Here is a 21,704-nt window from a genome sequence, read left to right as displayed (position 1 = left end):
AAGGAATTCTATTAGATAATTGCTGGAGATGTTCCCACAGTCTGTAAGTCCATTATTCATTTATCTTACTAAAAAGTGTGAAAACCAAGTCTCAGAAAAGTTAAGTGACTTTTAAGTAACTAGTGGAAGAAAGACAATCACTATCCATGTCTCCAGTTCCATGTTCCTGCATTGCTTCTGATAGGTTTGCAGAGGCAGAGACAAACCTTAGCATTTTCCTTAACTTTATGATTTGTTTATTTTTGGTCATGAAGATTTATTTCAGCACTGAATAGTAAGGCTTGTTGTGTTCTTTCTTTCCTTTTTGTTTCATTCTTTCCTTCTAGAGAATTTATAATTGGATATGCGCTTCCTCGTCCAATTCAGTATTTATGCTGGTCGCCTGTTGGGAGTAAATTGGTAAGTGTTTAAAGAAGTGTTTAATCATTTAAATAAAAGAGGAGCCATTTGATTTTGGCCTTTGTTAAATTTCTTTGCCTGAAAGGAAAAAAAAATACATTCATGACTATTTCAGTGGTTAAAAACGGGAAGAGTTTGGATAAATTGAAACCCATCTGAGAATTCCGCAAAATCTCAAGCTCATGGGTAGACTTCTTTAAATATCGCAGTCAAAAACTTTATCCTTATACTCAGCCAGAATGAGTTGTGCCAGAAAACTCAGGAAAAATATGGTTTTCACAAGTTTCCCAGACTAGCTTCAGACAACATGAAATTTTGTCCAAGCTCTTATTTAAGGACTCTAAATAAAGATTAGATCTGGCTAGCTATTAATATTCAGAGATTTATTTGACTGTCTGTCAATATGTATAATTATTTATCTGGGTAATAAAATAACTAATATAGTAGTAGACTTTATTCTTTATTTGATATAGATTTTAAAGTCATAATTAATGTTAATGTGGACTGGTTGTGTTTTTTTAACCAATTAAAATATTTTAATTGAGAATTTGTTTTGCATCTGAATTACTTTGCTTTTTAAAGATATTAGATGAATAATTAAACAAATATAGAGCCTTCATTATATTTGTTAGGGTATTTCCCCTTATTGACTAACTTACTACCATTTCTAGGCATATGTCTATCAATACAATATCTATTTGAAACAAAGACCAGGAGATCTTCCTTTTCAAATAACGTATAATGGAAGAGAAAATAAAATATTTAATGGAATCCCAGATTGGGTTTATGAAGGTAAGCTGTATTCTTTTCTACTGCTGCTGTATTAGGCTTTTAACTGAACATAATTTCATACAATCAGTAAGATTTAGAGAAGTAGAGTCTTATTTTGATGCCCCTCTGAAAGCTCTTATTAGATTATGAAGAGGATATGCATTTATATTCGTGAATATTACTATAAAGTGGTGGAAATGATGGTAGCAATGATTTATATTGCAAGAAGTAGATGGTCTTTAGGTAATGTGTTACTATCTTTCCTCATGTTTGTTTTTTCTTCAGAGAGATATATTTTTTATTTCCAAAACTATACACTGTCCATGTTATTTTGTGTGAAAATGTTCTTCGTTTTTAATCCTCTTTTGAATTTTGTCCTCATTCTAGGTCATGTAGGATCCAAGACTTAATTGGACTTTAAAACACCATCTAGTCACTAGTCCCTGTCTTAATAAAGACATAGATAGGTAGGTAGGTAGGTAGATAGATAGATAGATAAATAGATAGTTATTAAAGATATATCTTCACTAACCCTATCATTTATATATTCCCAGGAGAAAAATTCAACTTTCAATGGCTATATCATTCTATAGTAAAACCACAGCCTATTTTGTCTACTTAGGATTGTACTATAGCCTGTTTGGGCTACAGCAGATTACCATAAAAACCAAAAGTTGCCCTGAGGGAAGAATTGTTACTCATGTATTTATTATTTATTTTTAAAATTACATTTCTGAATAGTGTCAATCACTAATAAGACTTAATGATGTTTGATATGGAGTATAAGGTTAAACTGTTCTTATTAAAAATAGATCAGATGATCTATTTTTTAATAACCAACGCATGACATATGTCACATACACATTAAATAAGTGATTTTAGCCAATCAATATACATTAGAAGTATTGACAATGATTTTAAGAGTAGATGCAACTATAATTAATACACTGGTACTTATTTTTCAGAGGAAATGCTTGCTACAAAATATGCTATCTGGTGGTCTCCTAATGGAAAATTTTTGGCATATGCAGAATTTAATGACTCAGATATACCAGTTATTGCCTATTCCTATTATGGTGATGAGCAGTATCCTAGAACAATAAATATTCCATACCCAAAGGTATGTGGAACACTTTTAGCAGATGCCTTCATTTCCTTGATGTAAAAATGAGCCATTATTACCATGAATAGACGTGGGATTAACAAGTTTAAAGAGTTTCTTGTCCTTCTGCATTGTAAGGTAAACATTATAATATGGCCTATTGTTTATGTGTACATCTGTTTCTTTGGACATCTGGTTGTGCTGGATAAAGTAGTCTTTGCAAAAATCCATTGCAGAATCTTTGAAAAACATATGGTCCAGATCATGGAAGAAAAACAAGCTTAACTTAATTTTAAATATTTCATGCTCCAAATTCAGGGTAAATTTCTGTTTTTCAATTTCCTCTTGAGTTCTCATCTAAAGGCATAATAGAATGGGAAATATAAATGCTGAATTTGATGTTCTTATCAGGTAGAAGCAGATACAAGTCATGGTATTTTGCAATAAGTGAAATTTGTGAGCCTCAATATATTCCTTTGAGGGAATTAAAGGAAGTGAGCATTGTACATACTTTTATTCAGTCTTATGTCAGCAAAAAAAAAGATCTAATTGTGCAGTAAGAAAATGGCCAAGTCACAGTGAAGACATACTATTTTCTAATTTCTTGTTAGACAAGAAATCTAAGAGAAGAAAATCAAAGAATAAATTCACCTCTTCCATAGGAATTGGATGACATGTTAGAATGTGGTTCTTTGTCCTTCTTTCCCTATTGTTTTTACTTGACAAGTAGAACATTGTCATGAATGGCTTCAATGAGTCCCTAAGTGTGCCAATATGGATGTGGCATTTGGAAAAGTGGATTCTGTTTCAAACCAGTGAGGACTCAGAGAGAGAGAAATAGAATTGCCTATAGTCTTATGTTAAAAGTCACTTAGGAAAAGGCACTGGATTGGAGATGAATGTTTAGATAGGAGATGCTTGGAAGTGAGATGACTAATATTTAGAACTCAGGATGTAAAAGACCTCAGTTCTTTGGGAGGGTCTATGGGAACAAGAAAAATGAGGAAACCCAAAACTGGACAGTGACTGACTGGAGAGTAGGGCTTAAATCCTCTTATTTCTTTGAAGACTAGAGTTGCAGAAATATTTGGTATTGGATAGAGAGATGGGAAAATGCTAAAGAACCAAGAATCTTCCAGATGCACCTGAATGGTCCTTTATTTAGAAGTGAAATTTTTCTAATAGTTTGGGTTGGTAACAGGAGTAATGCAAGCAGCTAGGAGAATGAGAATTTGGTAATTTTTCTAATCCAAATTATATAGCAAGAACAAAAAGGATGTTTCATTTAGTTCTGCTTTCTATTCTCAAAGTGATCTCTTCTCTACTCCCCTTAACACAGAGAGATATGACTATCATCACTATTATTTTAATAATTTATTCAGAGGGATCTGTCTTAAAAATCAGAAATGAGAATGTGGATTGAAGAACTGCATTTTAATATTCCAAATATTTCCCCTGTAAATGAAAGCTCTCTCATTAAGCACTTATAAAATATGTGTTTCTACTCTGGTTGATACAACATTCATAATTTCCCTGCAATTAAATTGAAATGAAGTTCCTGGTTGCGTCATATAAATTGTGAATCTTCAACAGTAATATGCTTTATTAGCCTATAAAATATGCCTAAATTCCTAAAGTGTCTTTAAAATATTGGTGGTAAGTGGAATTTTATGAGCTTGTATATCTCCATTTTCTTATCAGGCTGGAGCTAAGAATCCTACTGTTCGGATATTTATTATTGATACCACTTACCCTCAGCATGTGGGTCCCATAGAAGTGCCAGTTCCAGCAATGATAGCCTCAAGGTAATAATCTCAGATTTCTTTCACCTTTGTAACACTCCTAAATTTCTTAATCAGCATTTTTACTTCTTTTCTTGTGAGTTTGTGTGCATGCTATAACCAAAAATTAAAATTCACATGCAAAATACAAAATTAAAAATCATAAATAAGTTTCTCAAATGGGTTTTTAAAAAGTATTCCTTTTACATATGTAAATGACCATCGTAATCAATCTAAGTAAAGCTTTTCTTAGCTGCACAGATCTGCACTTGGGGGTCTAAAGGCAGATCGTAAAGTTTATACGTGTCCTCAGTCTGGCTCCCTTCAAGTCTGGTCTTCTTTCCCTCAAGTGAAGGCTTATGGATCTATGTGAATTACATATTCATGGTAAATAAGAAAAGATAAACCAACCTTCTCCAAATATCATCTTATTTTTACTAGGAAGTGGTCTGTTTTCAATTATCTGATTGTAGATTTATTTGTAGAAAGGCAGGAAAATGAAATATTCTTACTTCTGCAACATGATGACTTTTGTACATCTTATGTAATTATTCCTGTTAAGAGCAACCTTCTAGCCCTCAGTCACTCTTCTGTGATCTTTCCAGTTGAAACAGGTAAACGAATATGGTCACTGAACCCTGACTGGTGAGCCTCCTTATCACTTCCCAGTCCTCTGCCTATGTCTCATGAAGGAGAATCAGTTAGGGCTGAATGGTTAACCACTAATAGGAAAAAGAACACTACCAGAGGGTTCCACTGGCCTTGCCAGGGAGAATCCACATCTGGATAACCAAAAATTACTTTAATTTTTTCAAATTATCTGCTACTCCTCACCCCAAACTAGTTAATAGAAACTTGACTCGATGTCATCATTTTTTTAAAAAAGTGCTATGCTCCTTAGATGGCAAATAAGTGATGGAAGTGATATGTAAGGAATCAAGAGGTTTGTTTGAAACACCTGAAAAGTACTGAGGATGTAACAGCAATGGCTTACATATTGCAAATATTTATTAGGTAACAGGCATAGTTCTTCAACATTTTAAGTACTCTCAGGTAATTTTTACAGATTTTTAAAATCAGAAACTTTATTTAAAAACAGAGAAACAGAATGGTTAACTAATGTTAGACAATTAGTAGAACATAAAGCCAGGAATTAATTGCACCTGAGACACCTTCCAGCTCATGGAAGACTCCAAAATTCTGTGGCTCATTTAGCATCGATGTTTTCCTGTCTACAGTTTATCCTCAAAGACAAGTTATCATTGCATCCATTCACTTACTTATACTAATAAAGTTATTGAATCTGCATCATCTAATTATTATTATTAGCTGAGATTTCAATGTCTGACCATAATCACAGCTAAAACTTTGCTTTTAACACAAACCTACCAGAAGAGAAAGATGGTCTTTTCTCTGTGCTTGGCTCTTTCTACACTTATTAGAAAGTGAAAAATTGAGTTTCCCTGTGCAAAAATAGGAAATTTAATGCAATTATCCCTTCTAGATTGACCAGTAGCTTTGGCTTTGTGCCTTAAATTCTTTCCTAAATTGTAAAACTCAAAGAATGTAAGGAAAATTCAAGTATGAAATAAATTCAATAATTTTATTTCAAAACATAAACTCCCATGTTTTTTTAGTCACCAGATCTATTTGAATTTTCTCCTCAGGAAAAATTTCATTCCCCTTATTTACTGAGTAAGTATGCCATAATAATTTTTAAATGTGATATGGGGTTATTGTTTTGACTACCTGTTTTGATCTATTTGCAGTGATTATTATTTCAGTTGGCTCACATGGGTTACTGATGAACGAATATGTTTGCAGTGGCTAAAAAGAGTACAGAATGTCTCAGTCATGTCTATCTGTGATTTCAGGGAAGACTGGCATACGTGGGATTGCCCAAAGGTAAAGCATCATAAAACCACCAATGTGCATTTCTGAAGATGAAAGCACAAATGGATACTTATTATAGCTAATATTTTATATTTATAAATCCAGAATAGCTAGAGATTGCTTTGCAAAAATGTACTCCATATTCATAGTTCATTTTTATTAAATAAATAGGATACCTGTTTTCTTGAATGACTTTAGCCTTGAAATTCAATGGAGGAAAAAACTCAATAAAACAATGTGACTTTGTGGAAATCAGGTATCTGTTTCTCTGTGAAGATGGCCATCCACCCTGTGAGACTGTAAGATTAGCAGTTAATAAAAGCAAAATAGTGATGACAGAAACAAAAGTGGGTCTAATAGGGAACAGGTATGTTTTACACCAAAGAACCAGAGAAGAAGTGCAAATAGAGGATGTTCTATTCAATGTCAAAGTTGGAAAATAAAAATTCCAAAGGAAATGGATATTATTAAAAGATAACTAAATATTCACATTTTAAAATCAAAAGTGATGACTGAGAACATGACATGAAATATTATATCTAATAATCCTATTATCCAGTTATCTTAGAAGAGTGCTACATAATGTACTAATTCAGGGGGGTGGGTTCCTTGAAAATTAGGCAGATTTAGTATTGAATTTTAATTGTTTCTACTGCTCAAATATAAACATAGTCTATTGAAATTAATGAGTCAGAACACTACTTCACCAGCATAAAGACTTTAACATATGCCTGTTCTTACATACTTTAATAAAGATAAGAAAAGCAAAATGTTTAAATAGGAAATCTGATGGGTTCATTTCATGAGACTTCTAATTATGAATAAATGTTTCATCAAACCAAATATAGAATAAACCTATCTAATAAAGTAGGGGAAAAAACACAGAGCAATCAAGTAAATTCTATCCAGAAATTAGGACATTGTGTTTTACAAGGAAAAAGTTGTATGAGTCTGTTTGGAAATATGTCAGGACTATAATAGTCAATATTACTCAGGTTAAAAACATATTTTAAGTCACTGCTGTGTCTGAAAGAGGTTTGACTAATTTTGATGAAACATGTTAGAAGTTTATTTTTTTTTATCTTATTCATATTTTGATATACAAAGTCAAAGATTTTGGCTCTTAGTGTAGTATCATAGGTAAAAAGAGACTATTCTTAATTAAACTGGTTAATTAGAAACCACTGTTCTGATCAGTCACCTTTGGTTGAACACATCTTTAACACTCTCGTGGATATAGGTACTAGGAAGTACTGTTTTAATTTATTAGTTTAAAGTTGTGAGATTTATCATTGAGACACACTTTTTAACTAACAAAACTTGACATTTAAAAGCCTGATTGCTTTGAGATCTGAGATTCTAATTTATCAAAATCTGACACAACTTTAACCTAAACTGACAGAACATTTAACATGCTTATTCAGTGAGGTAACGAATATAAACATTACAGCTAGAAAAGTGATTACATTTGAAATAGCATATCTGAATAATCTTAGGATAGCTAAACAATTTTTATTTCAAAATAGTCTGGTAGATATATGAGACAGAGTTTTTGACTTGAGAACTATGTTGAATTTTCCAGAAACCATATTCATGATTGTCATGTGTTTATGTTTTGAAAACCAATAGTATTTAAGGTTAAATGTTCTATCAATATTTTATTCATGTTGGGAATCATACCCAAAACAGAGGCAATGGAAACCGGCAATAGTTGCTTATAATATAATTATAATGGTAAGATTTATTAAAAAATTTGTAGCTTGAGGAAGGAAACTCTTCTATATTATTCTTCCCCAACCTATGAAAAAGTGATTAAAATTAATTCTATCTTTACTGCTTAGAATAATTAATCAAAAAATTTTCACTATTTTTTCAAGTCTTTCCTTACTCGTTCTCTCTGAGGCACTGGCCAGTTTATTTAGAAATAAGTCCAAACTGTGTTCTTAAAATTTATTTTCCCCACGCCCTTTATGAGAGTACATTCTGTCATTGCACTCCTTCTACTTCATTGACTGTTCTTTTCCTATCTCTTTCTTCTGACATCTCTACAAAATCTTATTCTCCGATTTAATATGTTTACAAGGTAGATTAACCCACCTCCAATAGTTCAGTGGGTTAACACAGCAAAAATTTATTGTACATTCATATAATTATCTAATAGAGAGTCCAGGTAAGTGGAATATGCAAGAGGTAAAGGATATGGTATTCCACTCATATAGTCATTTAGGAATCCAAGTGATACAAGACTGTCTTTATACATGGAAGATTTTATGCATGGCATAACTAATCCAAGTTATTCAAACCTGAGCATTAATGTCCAACTGGAGAGTGGAGACTCATGTATATGAGGTCTAGAATTAAGCTGAGTCATTTCTGCTCACACACCATTGGCTAAAATATAAAGCAAAATAAGATTTAGCACAAATTTTAAAATTTCTAGCTACTTCCTAAGACTGAGAAAAGAAAGAATTTAACCTAAACTTTACTATGAAGGTTTTTTTTTACTTACACCAAATTAAATGCTTGGGTTGTGCTGGGCTTCCATAGATATTTGATAATTCTAAGGCACTGCCTCATTAAAGAGTTAACCAGAATAAAATCAGAACTTAGATCTGGCACTTACATTACCCATGTTTGTTTGGCAGTACTCTTATATAAGATTAACAGAGCTCTCTTAAATTCAGTATTGAATTTATTTGACTAGCAGTTAACACACTCACTGTGAAGCTTACTTGGTTCCAAATGTCCAGACTACATTTAGGAAAAAATGTCCGCCTAATGCTATGATATGATCTTTTGTCTTTTAGGCCCAGGAGCATATAGAAGAAAGCAGAACTGGATGGGCTGGTGGAGTATGATTTTGCTATCTTTTTCATTATGTTTTAATGACGCTTGACAGATTCTCCACTACCAAAGCAATATTTGGTGAAAGAAAAGTTTTCTCTAAATTTTCTGCATTCTTAATCAATCAGAAACTGACTTTCCAAAAAGTAGTTATTCCTAGGTCAGTATTTGGCGTTTTGGGTAAGGAAGAAGGTAAACCTCACTCTCATTGCAAAGATTTCTAATAAAGAATGACAATAAAGATTAGACTGTAGAGACATACTTAAATAATTGTAAACTTGTTAAGCACCACATTACACCTTCTTTAGACTGTTGGCAAAATCCTTTGGTTCAAGAAAGAAAAAATTTCTTCTTGATGTTTGAAAGCTTATGCTTTTGGCTGAATCTGAACTCAGCTTAGGCATCAGCTTTGTGTCATTTCAACAACCATGGCAAGATATGACATGTCGGTAAGTAATCTTACTTTCCATCTAAAATATTTTAAATGACTTTGCACTTCACATAGAGATGAGTAATCTATCAGAAAATCTGAGCATGATAAAGGAACCAGTGCAGGGGCCTCATTAAAATGGAAGATGGCCTAGTTGTGTTTGCTTATCTAGGGCCCAGGTGTGACTTGCTATAGAAGCACTTAACTTAGAATGCATTATGGGCCTGGCTTTGGCAAAGTAAGAGGAAATATTTCACACTCTCTTTACCTTACCCAAGTTACCTGATACCTGACTCAGCAACTATCTTTATGTGCAATGAAAGGGGAGAAGATAACAGTCTTTGCTTAGCAGAAGATTCTTCCTGTTTGCCTGATTCTAGTATTTTAAAACATAATACTCTGCCCTAGTAACATTTGTTTAAAAAAAAAATGAAATTTTAAGCTTTACTCCAGATCAAACCTTTTAAAATTACCCCAACTGACCACATGTGTGTGGAAAGTGTTTTTTTCTTTTTTTACTGTTACCTTAAAAATATTTTTGAAGAAAATTCCATATTAGTGCATATGACAGTGTAGAATCAGTTTTTGTCTTTCACACTGAAGAGTAAGAGGGTGATGACATAAAGAGAGAACTTATAAGAATTATATCATCATTTGGCTAGGAGTTCAAAACTTTATTCTGAAATGAAAGAATGAATTTTTCAAAGACCTATGCTAATGAAATTCCATCCACAACATTACAAATCAGTTTCCTATTCCTGGATCTCCTGACTCTTAATTTCATTTAAAGGCATTAGTCTTAATATGCAAAATCCTACCAAGGCTGGTATTATTATTGATCAACTACCAAAGGAATCATATAAAGAGACAACAGTGTCTCATTGTTTGATTTTTCCATTTAGTTAAAGATTTATTAAAAGAAAAAAAACTTTAGACAAATTAAATTTAGTAGACTTTATTTGAGCAAAGATTAATTAATGAGCCAGACAGCCCTCAGAATCAGAAACAGTTCAGATAACTCCACTCAGAAAGCAATTGAGCTGAATACAGAAGCAAAGTAGAAAACTCACCTGATTGGCTACAGCTAGGAACCTGCCTTATTTAGGCATAGTGTGATGAGTTGACTACCTGTGATTAGCTGACACTAAATTTATATTCATGAGTTATATTTTGATGTTAGGCTGAGTTCATTATACAGAATGGAAATTATGGAGACAACCTCAGGATAATGGTTTCTTGCTTATTTAATTTAGCATCCAATATATAAAACTTAGGACACTGTATTAGTTTCCTAAGTAGTTGTATTAAATAACACAGAAAAACAAAAGAAATTTATTCTTTTACCTTTCTGAAAGACAGATGTCCAAAATTGAGGCCTTGCCAATGCCACAGGCCCTCTGAAGTCTCCAGGGAAGAATTCTTAGCCTCTCCCAGCTTCCGATGGTTCTTCACAATCCTTGGTGTTTCTCATTTTCCTGTTATGTCATTCTACTTCTGCCTCTGCTTTCATATAGTCTTCTCAGTGTCATTCAGTATCTTTGTGTCCTCTTTCTTCTTATGTAGATGGTAGTCATTGATTTAGGGCCAACTAATCTGCTAGGAGCACATTTTTTACTCTTATTGTGATTATATTTGTAAAGACCCTATTTTCAAATTAAGTCACATTCTGAGGTCCCACATGGAAAGTAATTAAGGGGGAACATTAGTCAGCCCACTACAAATACATAAAATTAATTGCATTTTAATAGCACATATTCACAATCAGTTTAAGAGAAATAGTGATCAATTTTATCCAAAGGCATAAAATATCAGATCACATATGGAGCTATCATTAAAGAAGCCTACAGCAATTTCCTTTACTTTCTTGCTTGAAACTGGGTCCCAGACTAGGTCTCAGAAGGATAGATGTTTATAACTAATAGATACCGTTATGTTTTAGTTTTTGTTGTTTGACTCAGTTTCAAAGAGCTGAACATCTTGGTCTATAGTCAAAGGGAGAGAAGCCAACTAGACAGACCTGGTTTAAAATTCTTATAGAAATATCTGCTCTGCATGATTTAGAGTAACTCTTTAGTAACTATTTTTTTCATGCAATTCTTTTACAAATATGTTATCACTTTACCAATGATAACCTGAAAAAGAAGTCAATAAATGCAAGACAAATAGTTTGTTTTTTTTTAATGAGAGAAACATGATATTGGTAGAAGTTTGAGTGGAGGTCATTTGCAGAATTTCAGTTGTCTATACCATTTAAGACATTGGAGCATGGTTTGTTCTATTCCAAAGCACACCGAGTGACTGGCACTCCTTATGTAATTATGTGGTCCCAACTGCTACCCAGTGATAACCTGCAAAAAGTCAAACTCAGGCAATGTGGTTAACTGGCTTCTTTACTCATCATCAGTAACATTTTCCTCTCAAGTACAGAAGCCCCTTCCCATCCTTAAAAATCTATGGCTAGCAGGCTATGATATTTTTATCTTTAAAATTTCTTCATTACTTCATTTGGTGCTTGACATTAGATTAATCAAAAATTAAAAGGGCTGTAAGCTTTAATGAGAACCATACTTTGGTCAAATATTTCATTTGAAAGTTTGGTTAAATACCAAACATTTGTGATGCTTTTGACTCCATTTCAAACCACATAACCTCCAAAATCTAATCAAATTAAATACTGCAAAGCTAAGGCTATGGAGCAGCAATCAAGCAGTAGTTGGAATATACAAGTGCCTGTTAGAATCACTGGAAAAGCTGTCATCTGAAAAACTGGAATGCAGATGTGAGTGAACAGAGATAGGGGAGACAAGGCACTCTGACTCCTGTGAACGTGACCATACATTGCTTTAAAAAAAATATGTGGTTTTACTTCGGCTTGTCTTTTGAACATAACCTCTGCTAATTTCTTTCAGTTCTTTGTTTCAACACCAGTTTTTAGCTATGATGCCATTTCATACTACAAAATATTTAGCGACAAGGATGGCTACAAACATATTCACTATATCAAAGACACTGTGGTACGTTCCTTCCAAGATTTATCTCCTCAAAGATCATTCACTTGAGGTTGCTCAAATAACGCTCAGCTTCACACAACATAATGTTTGTCTTTTTATAGGAAAATGCTATTCAAATTACAAGTGGCAAGTGGGAGGCCATAAATATATTCAGAGTAACACAGGATTCACTGTAAGTATTGCACAAAGCATGATGCACCATTCAGGTTTTAATTGGCACCAAGCAATGGACATACAAATGATACTGCACCATCTCTTTTAGCTAACTAAATGAGCATTTTTGTTACTCTATAGTTTAGTTAAGACAGCTGTGATTTCATTAAAATTGCACATTCTTTAATAAGTAGTCAACATGATTTCCTTTTTGAAAGAATCTTTACTAGGAATTCATTTCTCTTCCAATACTTAACAGATAATTATTATGAAAAGTATAACAAATTTCAGAAAACAACTGTTTCTAAGGGCAAATTTTACTCTTCAGCACTTGAAGTAACGAACAAACTTAAAAAAATTCCATTGACGTTAGCCCATGTATGTGAAGAACCTCTTGTACTGGATCACTGTTATCTATGTTTAAGATTACCTATTATAGCTACTAGTTATCGAGGAATTACTGTGTATGGATACTGGAAAGTAGAAATGATTGTCCCAAATTTAGAGAAGGGAAAATTGATTTTCAGACCATTAATTAAGTTGGCTAAAGCCCTCTTAGTGGCAAAAAAGGATTCAGACTTAAAGTATATTAAATCCAAGGCTCTCATTAACCTCAGCAGAGGAATTTTTAAAGCTCTTTCCTTTTTAGTCCATCCTACATACTGTGCAAAGAAAACCATCTTGAAATAATTATTTATTTTAAATCTTCTCTAGTCAGAACTGTGCACTTCCTGTCTGTCAGTTCTAATGCAGTCTGAAACAGGGGGTACTCCCTTCGTGTAGATGTGACTGGCATTAGCTGGAATTTGAGGAGCAAAGAGGTGGGATCCAAGCTCACTGGATATTCAACTGTCAGAGACCCTTCTTCCAATCTATGTAATTTATCTGAATGGAGAGTGGATGTTATATGCAACAACCATTAAAATCACTAGAGTAAGGGGAGCAACAAGATAAGTTCAGGTGTAATAGGCTTAGGAGGTAGGAAAAAATGGAAGACAAGAAGACCCAGCTATGATTATACTGTTGGCCTGAGGCTATAGAGGCCTGACGTGGAATAATGGCAGTGAAATATGGACTTGGAGGACAAAACTATGATTTTCCCTTCTATGTGTGACCTTAGCACTTAGCACCCTACTTGAGACTCCTACTTGAGGAGGAGTGCAATACACTTTTGTTGAATGAACAAGAGGAAAGCCTAGATGAATAACACAGATGGAGATTAATAGAACTGATGAATTACTGGTTATGAGAGAACAGGGAGAGGAAAATGGGTTGTGCCTGTGCTGGTGTTGGAGATTAAGACAATGGGAAAACTTTGACAGCACAGCAAAGCTGCAGGGAGCCATTTGAGAAAGATACTGAACAGTTTATTCACAGGTTGTTTGAGATGTGGGAAAGGCAAGTGAAAGTGATGATTGGAGTCCTGTGACATTAGTAAAGACATAATTAAACTAGACATACGCAGGTTTGGAATATAAATGTGATACTAGGAAGGAGTTGCATTCTGTTGCCTTTTCCTTTTTCTTGGGACTAAGAAGGATTTTATGACACTGAGGAGATTAACTACCTAGACCGCAAAACCCTTCTGAGAATTAAACCAAACCTTGTTTATTCCAAACTTTTCACACTCTATTATGCTCTTCCTGAAAAAGAAATGACAGTTACTTTGTGATATTCAGATGAACTCACAGAGGAATGAAAATTGTATCACTAAACTGGATTTTTCACTTCATAGCTATATTAAGACAAGATAGAACTGGCACAATGATACCTAGATAGCAAGTATGTTCTCCCATGGCTTGTTTTGCATCTGGGTGAATTAACATGCCCTGAGATAAGTGGTATCCCAGTTTGGAAGAGTTTCCCTGACTTCCAGCAAACTTATCTTCTATCCAGGATTATAAAATAAATTACAAATGTGTTCACAATCATAGACAAAATTAAATAATATAGTACAGAGAAACTAGTGAGTTTATTAGTCATGGAGGAGAGGCATAATGTTAATTTAAACTCAGTTTATTTTGCATGGTTCAGAACTAATGAATCAGAAAATAATGTACCTATAATTTAAAAGTTAACTCCTCTATGATTTGGAAGTCAGAGTAAATACCCACAATTCAGTTATGAACATCAGCAACTTGTGTACGTAAGTGTTAAGTTTGTTTCATTAGATGAATAGTTGCCTGTACTGTTTACTATGTTAATATTAGTAACAATAATATTATCATTTAATTATCAATACTCACTTAATTTCTAAATATATTTTCAGGTTTTATTCAAGCAATGAATTTGAAGGTTATCCTGGAAGAAGAAATATCTATAGGTAACTTGTGACAATTCACTCTAGTATTTATATATAGATATGTAGAGGTAGATATATGAGTAGAATTACATAATAGATGATGGTAGATATGAAATACTTTTTAAAGTGTGAAACATAATAAAATCACTTATGAATTAAAATAAAACTTTCCAAAAATGTTATAGACTACTATATCAATATAAAAATTATAACTCCCAAAACATTAGTCAACTCAAAATGTTTGTTTTCAAATAGGAAAAAACAGGAAATTTAATGTTGATATAAATGCTAAATATTATTTATATGGTGCTAAATACTTCCACAACATTTAGAGGTAATCAAGGACTTTCTTATTGAATACACATTTATTGAGTACTTACTATGTGCTAAGAATTGTTTCTACTCTTATATGTATAATTACTTTCATAAATGGATCACTTTGGCATAAACCAGCTCTATTCCTATTAGTGTTTAAGTTCATTCTAGTTGCCCTTTTGGTGACTGGAATGGTACCCTCAACACTACTTTCTGGACGTGGAAATAGAAACTATAGTTACCATATGTTAGTTTACTATAAGCCAGAGACCTTTTTGACTTGTATCTACAATTTCATTTAATCCTCACAATTCTATGAGGCAGGTAAGATTGTCAATCAGGATCTTACATGGGCATGCTAACCTCTGAGCTCCCACTAAAATATGAACATGAAAACTAACCACAACAAAGTTAGAAAAAATTTTCCTTCTGTCATATCCCATGTTCCCTCCTGGACCATGCTATTATCTTATCTGTTGGGAGCATCCTCCCCTGGAACCAGCAATATCTCTGGTCACCTTCTGCCATGCTCAAGGCAAGCAGCAGAAGGAACTTGGAGGTGGCCCAAACAACCCTGACAGCTACAACAGGTCACTGACCCTGCCTGTACCCTGGCATAATACAATCAAGTCTCTTCAAAATGGAATTATGGTTCTGAGTGTTTGTCCACAGGCCCAGGAGTACAGCTCTTAAAACTAATCACTCCCTTCAGGAATCACAGAAGACTGTGTGGGGTGAGTGTGGGCCCATGTGAAAAGTGCAGATTGGCCTGAGTAGGGATGTGAGGAGGCTGCACTCTCAGACTGAGCCCCTAATGCCCACATTTCCTGACTGAAGGAATGAATGTCACTGGATGCACTTAGAACTGTGGCTTCTTATTTCCAATTTGCTTATTCCTGAATTCCTCTTCCAGATATAGATAAGAACAGGGACTCCTTTCTTGGTGATACTGCCAGATTTTCCTAGTATGTTTTGCAGTGGAGTAGAAAAAGAGATAGGAAGATGAAGAGCTATGGATTCTCAATCACTTCACAAAGTGTAAGAGATTAATGATTATGGGAAGTAAACACCTCACTCCATTGGAAGTGTTAGATATTTCTCCCACTTCAAGAAAACCACAGAGGGCTTCTCCCTCAAAGCTTATGCCTCTTCAGGCAAAAATGGATCAAAAATCAAGCTACATCAAAATACTGTGATTCCCCTTTACTTTAAATGATATTGGCAACAGAAAAATAGAGTGGGTTTGATGTCAATATGTAAATTAGTCACTTTACATGGAGTAGTACATTTTGATAAATACAATCTCAAAATTTCAGCTTAGTTTTATTTTCATTTCCCTCTAGAATTAGCATTGGAAGCTATCCTCCAAGCAAGAAGTGTGTTACTTGCCATCTAAGGAAAGAAAGGTGCCAATATTACACAGCAAGTTTCAGCGACTATGCCAAGTACTATGCACTCATCTGCTACGGTAGGTGATGGACCTAACATAAGTATTCATCCCACTGCCATTGTCATCATCCTGATCAGTTCTTAGCTATAGCTTATTAAGCACTTGTTGTATGTAAGGAGATTATCTAATGCCTGAATGAGAAAATGAAAGGAAGGTGTTATTAACCCCCCCTTGTTTGTGTTTGAAGAAATTGAGAGTAACTTGCCAAAGGTGTGTGGGGTTGATAAGCAGCAGCCAGGATTTAAGCAAGAGTCGTTTCTTCTAAATCCCACATTCTTAACCACCTTATCCCACAGCAACATGACGTTAAATGCAGACACAATCTACCAGCTATGTATAGTCAGAACAATATCATAAAAAAGCATTTTCTCTGACAAAATGGTTGTTGGACTTTGACCTCATTTGCTAGAGAAATTTCAAACTCCTACAACCAGTGGAGAGAACACAACCTCAACAACCTAGAAACCTGAGGTCTCTTCCCAAAGGCCAGTCGTTCTTCCAACTCTAGATTAAATGGGGATAGAAAATGAACTTTTGTCATTCAGTATCCCTTTCTAATTTGGAAAACATCTTAACTAATTCATTCCAATACAAAAAAAAGTCCTAGGTAGTAAAATATATAAAACATTTCATGATTGTTTAGGCCATTGTACAGTTCATAGATAATTCCTACCCAAACAATTTTATCTTAAAATTGTGTCAAGGAGTAAAACAGGTTGAGATAACACTACAGATCAATAAAATATATTGGGGTCTTGATAGGCATTGTGGAGATTTGGAAAACTAAATTGAAAAACCTCAATTTCTTCAATCTCTGCCTCCCCCGCTTAGCCAATCCCCAATTTGGGGGAGGGGATAGAGCGCTTGAAACAAGATATTGCAAAATGCATGCCACCCTGTTCAGTTACAGAAACCTCTTATGGGTTTCCTATAAAGAGAAAAGAATGAGGGTTACTCTGATATGCTTCTTCTCTCAATCCATATACCTGGCCATATAACCTGAGTGACAGCTCATTTGACTGTATGGACATGAATAAACATCTTAACCCAAATGCTCCCTTCAAGATGGCACAAGATGTCAGTTTGAAATAACACTTTCATAAAATGTTTGGTCAGTGGCATCTTTGAAATGTCAAGAGATTGTTGTTTATGACCATATGTGCTGATTGTGTTTATGGCATTTAAAGGTATACATTAAATGTCTCTCTCAAGTTATATGCAATGTTTGCAATTCAAGCTCTGTATTTATGCAATATGTATTGAATGCTTAGGTACCACGAACATAGCTTCATTGAACTAACCAAATCCAATCATCTGTTTATCTGCTTTTCTATTCAGGAAGGCAAAGGCTGATTTCTTTTAATGTTTGTGTTCATGAGACTAAGAAAGGTCTATGTGCATTATATCTGTATGTCTAATGCATTATAGATACTTGGTTTGCAGAGTAAGTGTAGTCATTAGGAAGTATTAATGCAGTGTTGTCTTTTACAAAGTCTACCAAGAAAATTGTTTCATGTTGATTCATTTGCTGACAAAGGCATCAGTGGTACTACAATAGCACACATGCATTTTTATTGATATGTACTTTGCATTTGAATAATGCTTTAAATGTTTTGAGAAAGCACTCTCTCACACTTTACCACATTTTCTATCACTTTGTCTTCCTAAAATCTACATGAGCCTAAGCACCCACTGAAGCGATAAGGAATCAAAGACTAAGCTCTCATCAAAAGTTGATGGAAGAGTCCTTTCTAGAACTTGAATTGCTTGACTTTTCCACCACTCACTCTTCTTCGGCAGTATGGTAATTTCCCATTTAGCAAAAAATATACTGTGTGGGAAGCATCACATCGTCTGGTGTTTTTGAGGCTCCAGTAAAATGAGTCACTGCGCCATCATAGGAAAAACCTTGAAATCTTTCCCTTTAGGACTAAGAGTAAAGCCTCATTATGTAACTTCAAACTCTCCAAAGAGATGCTAAGCCCTAGAGGACAGGATTAATGCAGGTGAAATCATATTCGTGATTGTGATAGGAATGCAAAGTAGGAATTCTAGGCATTAGTGTTTGGCCCATAAAACTACATCCTCAGACTGCTGTGTCAAGAGCAGGCGGTCATCAGTTTGTCTTGCAGTTGAAAAGAATGCAAGTTTTCATTATTGGAACTACACATCTGTGCACACTCCACAGCATGGATGCTGACTGATTCAAGCCTGGAGGTTTAGGCTCTAAATCTAAATGTCTCATTTCATTACATTTTGACTCAAAATGTATCATGAATATTTTTCCATTTTGAAAACTTTGAAGAAATACCGACTCAACTGAAAAATCTCTGCAATTGCATTCTCTAATCATCTCATGCAGTGGCATGATTTTTGGATCTGGATATCAAAGCATCAGTTTGTACTGAGGATGATCATAAAGAAGTCAGTTTATAAAGAAGTCGTGGTTACTCACACCTTTGAAGTGGACGAAATCAGATTCTACACAAGAACTATTTGTTTTTGAGAGAATCCAATAATATCCCCTTTCTTCATTTCCAAATTACACCTAGAGGTCAGACAAGAAATAAAAATATTAGCTTTATTCTATTATGGCAAACTGGAAAATGTGGCTGAAGTGTTTGACTTCCTAATATTGTACCCCAGAATTATACTTACACAAATATGGGTACAATTGTACAGCTGTAGGATTCCCCCATGGGGCTTGGCACTGTCACGCTTACAACTCTGAGGAATAAATCAAAAGCATGTTCTCTGCAGGCAGAAAGCTGCCAGGAGGAAGCCAGAAGGAACTATTCATACCCAGGTCTTCTTAGAACTTATCAGAAAAACCAGCCCTCTGCTGCTTTGCTTGGGGGCCAAGGGTGCTACTCTAAGGTGCTCCTTCCACTAGAAGGAAATATTAGGGTTGGCAAGAAGATCTATCCCAACTTCCACGTGTTGCTTTTCAATCCATTGAATGCCTAAGCAAACAAATGATTTAAAAGTGTATTTCTAGGTTTCAGTGAGTGATCGATAGTGTTTGATTATTTATAGAGCTTATTAAAAGTGTCAGTTTCTGGACACTGGTTAGCCAGCCAGATCCCCCATCTTTAGGACTGTAACTGTTGAGGGTTCTAGCAGCTGGCAGCTTATAGCTGAGTCTCCCTCCAGAGATTGCACATCAAATGACTAGGCTTCATGCTCAAGGATAAAGTCCTGTTGCCTTATTGGCATGACTCTATGGGCCATCTAGCTCCAAAGGTTTCTGATGGGTTGGCAGGGGTCTCTGTGTGATATCTCTGTGGCCTACTCCTTCCTGTCCTATCCTTCCTCCTCTAAGTCCACGAGTGTACATCTCAATGCCACGCCTTCCTCCTCTCATAAACTTCTGGCCCACAAACCTTCTTGTTTCTATGTCCCAAGGAACATGACCTGAACTGGCATAATTCTAAAGGAAATATATTCTGTACCAATTTATTTCTGCATGTAATAAGTACATGGAAATAAGATGCTAGATTTTACCCACCAAAATAAACTGAACATTAAACCAAAAAGCCAGATTGAAAATACAATCTGGGTACTGGTAAAGATTACCTGATAATAAAAACTTAGCTAAAACTAGACCAAAATAGTGTGATACCTTCCCAGAAGACCATTTGCCACTGCAACTCTGAGGCCCCTCTGTGTAATTAAACTAAGCTATTTGGGATCACTCATGGAAAAATGCACAGTAATACTTGTCTCATATCTGTTTTTTTATTGGGCTCTGATCTCATGTGTTATTTAAATATAACTTAAAAATGTGATGTCTACCTCTTTATAGGAAAAAATCACTACAGAATTAAAAAATGAACTTGAGCTTGACATTAGTTACAAATACTTCTGGCAGTCCTTGTTGAAAACTAAGTATTATTCTAATACTAAACCATGTCTTTGTTTTCATCCTGTGTGCAGGTCCAGGCCTCCCCATTTCCACCCTCCATGATGGCCGCACTGATGAAGGTACTCTCTCTTGCCTGCTGCTGGCTTGAATAAAGCGATCCTGAATGATGCTTCACTGGAGAGAGTTAGGGAAGTTCCCCACACTGAAAAGAGGAACTGTGGTGAAATCCTGTTATCACACAGCTTATTATTGCTCAGACTCAGATGTTGTTAGGGTCAAAACCTGACCATATGAAATTTAGTGATTATTTGCAGTCAAAATCTGGCCTAACACAGATGAGTTATGCCATAGGATATGATTTTATCTTGCCCAACTGGCCTTACAAAAAGCACAGACAAGTAGAATTACAAAGAAACTTAAAGTAGAATTAGAAAGAAACTTAGCATATTCAGTACAGTCTTCTGTTTTGGAGCAGGGGTTTTATATTTTTTCTTCCTTGGTTTTGTAGCATTGTAAACTGGCAACAAATTCTAGGCATAACTTCTCTGGTTCAGTTCCGAGCAGAGGGTGACTGTCACACCAGCTTTTTTGTTTTAACAGCTACATCACATTGATGCCACATGTGAAAGCCCTGAAACTTGGAGGCTCTTTCCATTTTCAACTGCTATCAAGACAGTCCTCCTCTACCCTGAATTTGTGATATTAGTTCAAAATAGTTCACAGTTCAGAGATGACCATTTTTGCTCTCAGCAGAGTTATCCAAGAGTATAATTGCTCTGATATTGTTCCTGATGATTTTCCACTATTTTCTAATTTACTATGCAGCAACATTATAGGGTTGGAGTTGTGGGACAAGCAGGTACTACTTACTTCAGTACTCTTGCCTGCAATTGACCCTGGACAGCTTTGGTGACAAGTCAGGACACTGCCTTGGGATTAATTTTGGAGTCACCTCAATTGCTAAATAATTGGTGAAAATAAAGTCATTAGGAAAAAGAATCAATTCAGGAACTCTGGACAGGAAAGGCATTGTAATATAGTTCTGTGAATTTAGTTTCATTTGAAGTTGTTCCAACTTTGTGTGTAATAATGAAATACCTTAAAGAATAACAGGTTACATTTCTTTATTTGACTCATTTCAACTTTCAATGAGAGAAACTTTAAAGCAGTACTACTTTCAAGCCCTTAAGTTTTGTTTTAATGGAAATTACCAATTTATCATGACTGTAAAATACAAGTCAGCTTCTTTTTTCCCTAGCACAAATTTTCACATCATAGAACTTTTTCTTAATGTTCTGGTTATATTCTTGGCTGATACTAATCTCTCTACTAGTTTTGAAGCTTTATTACGTCACCCTCATGTACATCATATGTATTTTTATATTTTC

At 34.7% G+C, this 21,704-nt stretch overlaps 1 protein-coding gene across 2 annotated transcripts in view; it reads left to right on the top strand.

The window, feature by feature from the left end:
• Fap (fibroblast activation protein alpha) overlaps window positions 1–21,704 on the top strand; it is a 62,598-nt gene that overhangs the window by 20,331 nt on the left and 20,563 nt on the right. For both annotated transcript variants that reach the window (XM_074070959.1, XM_074070960.1), the window contains exons 7-17: window positions 327–399; window positions 1,071–1,191; window positions 2,136–2,290; window positions 3,974–4,077; window positions 5,823–5,958; window positions 8,754–8,798; window positions 12,130–12,234; window positions 12,333–12,403; window positions 14,654–14,707; window positions 16,345–16,469; window positions 20,388–20,435. In XM_074070959.1, the coding sequence (XP_073927060.1) occupies window positions 327–399; window positions 1,071–1,191; window positions 2,136–2,290; window positions 3,974–4,077; window positions 5,823–5,958; window positions 8,754–8,798; window positions 12,130–12,234; window positions 12,333–12,403; window positions 14,654–14,707; window positions 16,345–16,469; window positions 20,388–20,435 (1,037 nt within the window). The remainder of the gene's footprint in view (window positions 1–326; window positions 400–1,070; window positions 1,192–2,135; window positions 2,291–3,973; window positions 4,078–5,822; window positions 5,959–8,753; window positions 8,799–12,129; window positions 12,235–12,332; window positions 12,404–14,653; window positions 14,708–16,344; window positions 16,470–20,387; window positions 20,436–21,704) is intronic.

The sequence above is a fragment of the Castor canadensis genome, chromosome 4, assembly GCF_047511655.1.
Source record: "Castor canadensis chromosome 4, mCasCan1.hap1v2, whole genome shotgun sequence".
NCBI lineage: Eukaryota > Metazoa > Chordata > Mammalia > Rodentia > Castoridae > Castor > Castor canadensis.
Note: the sequence above shows the minus strand (reverse complement) of the source record. Positions and strands in the feature narration are given on the sequence as shown.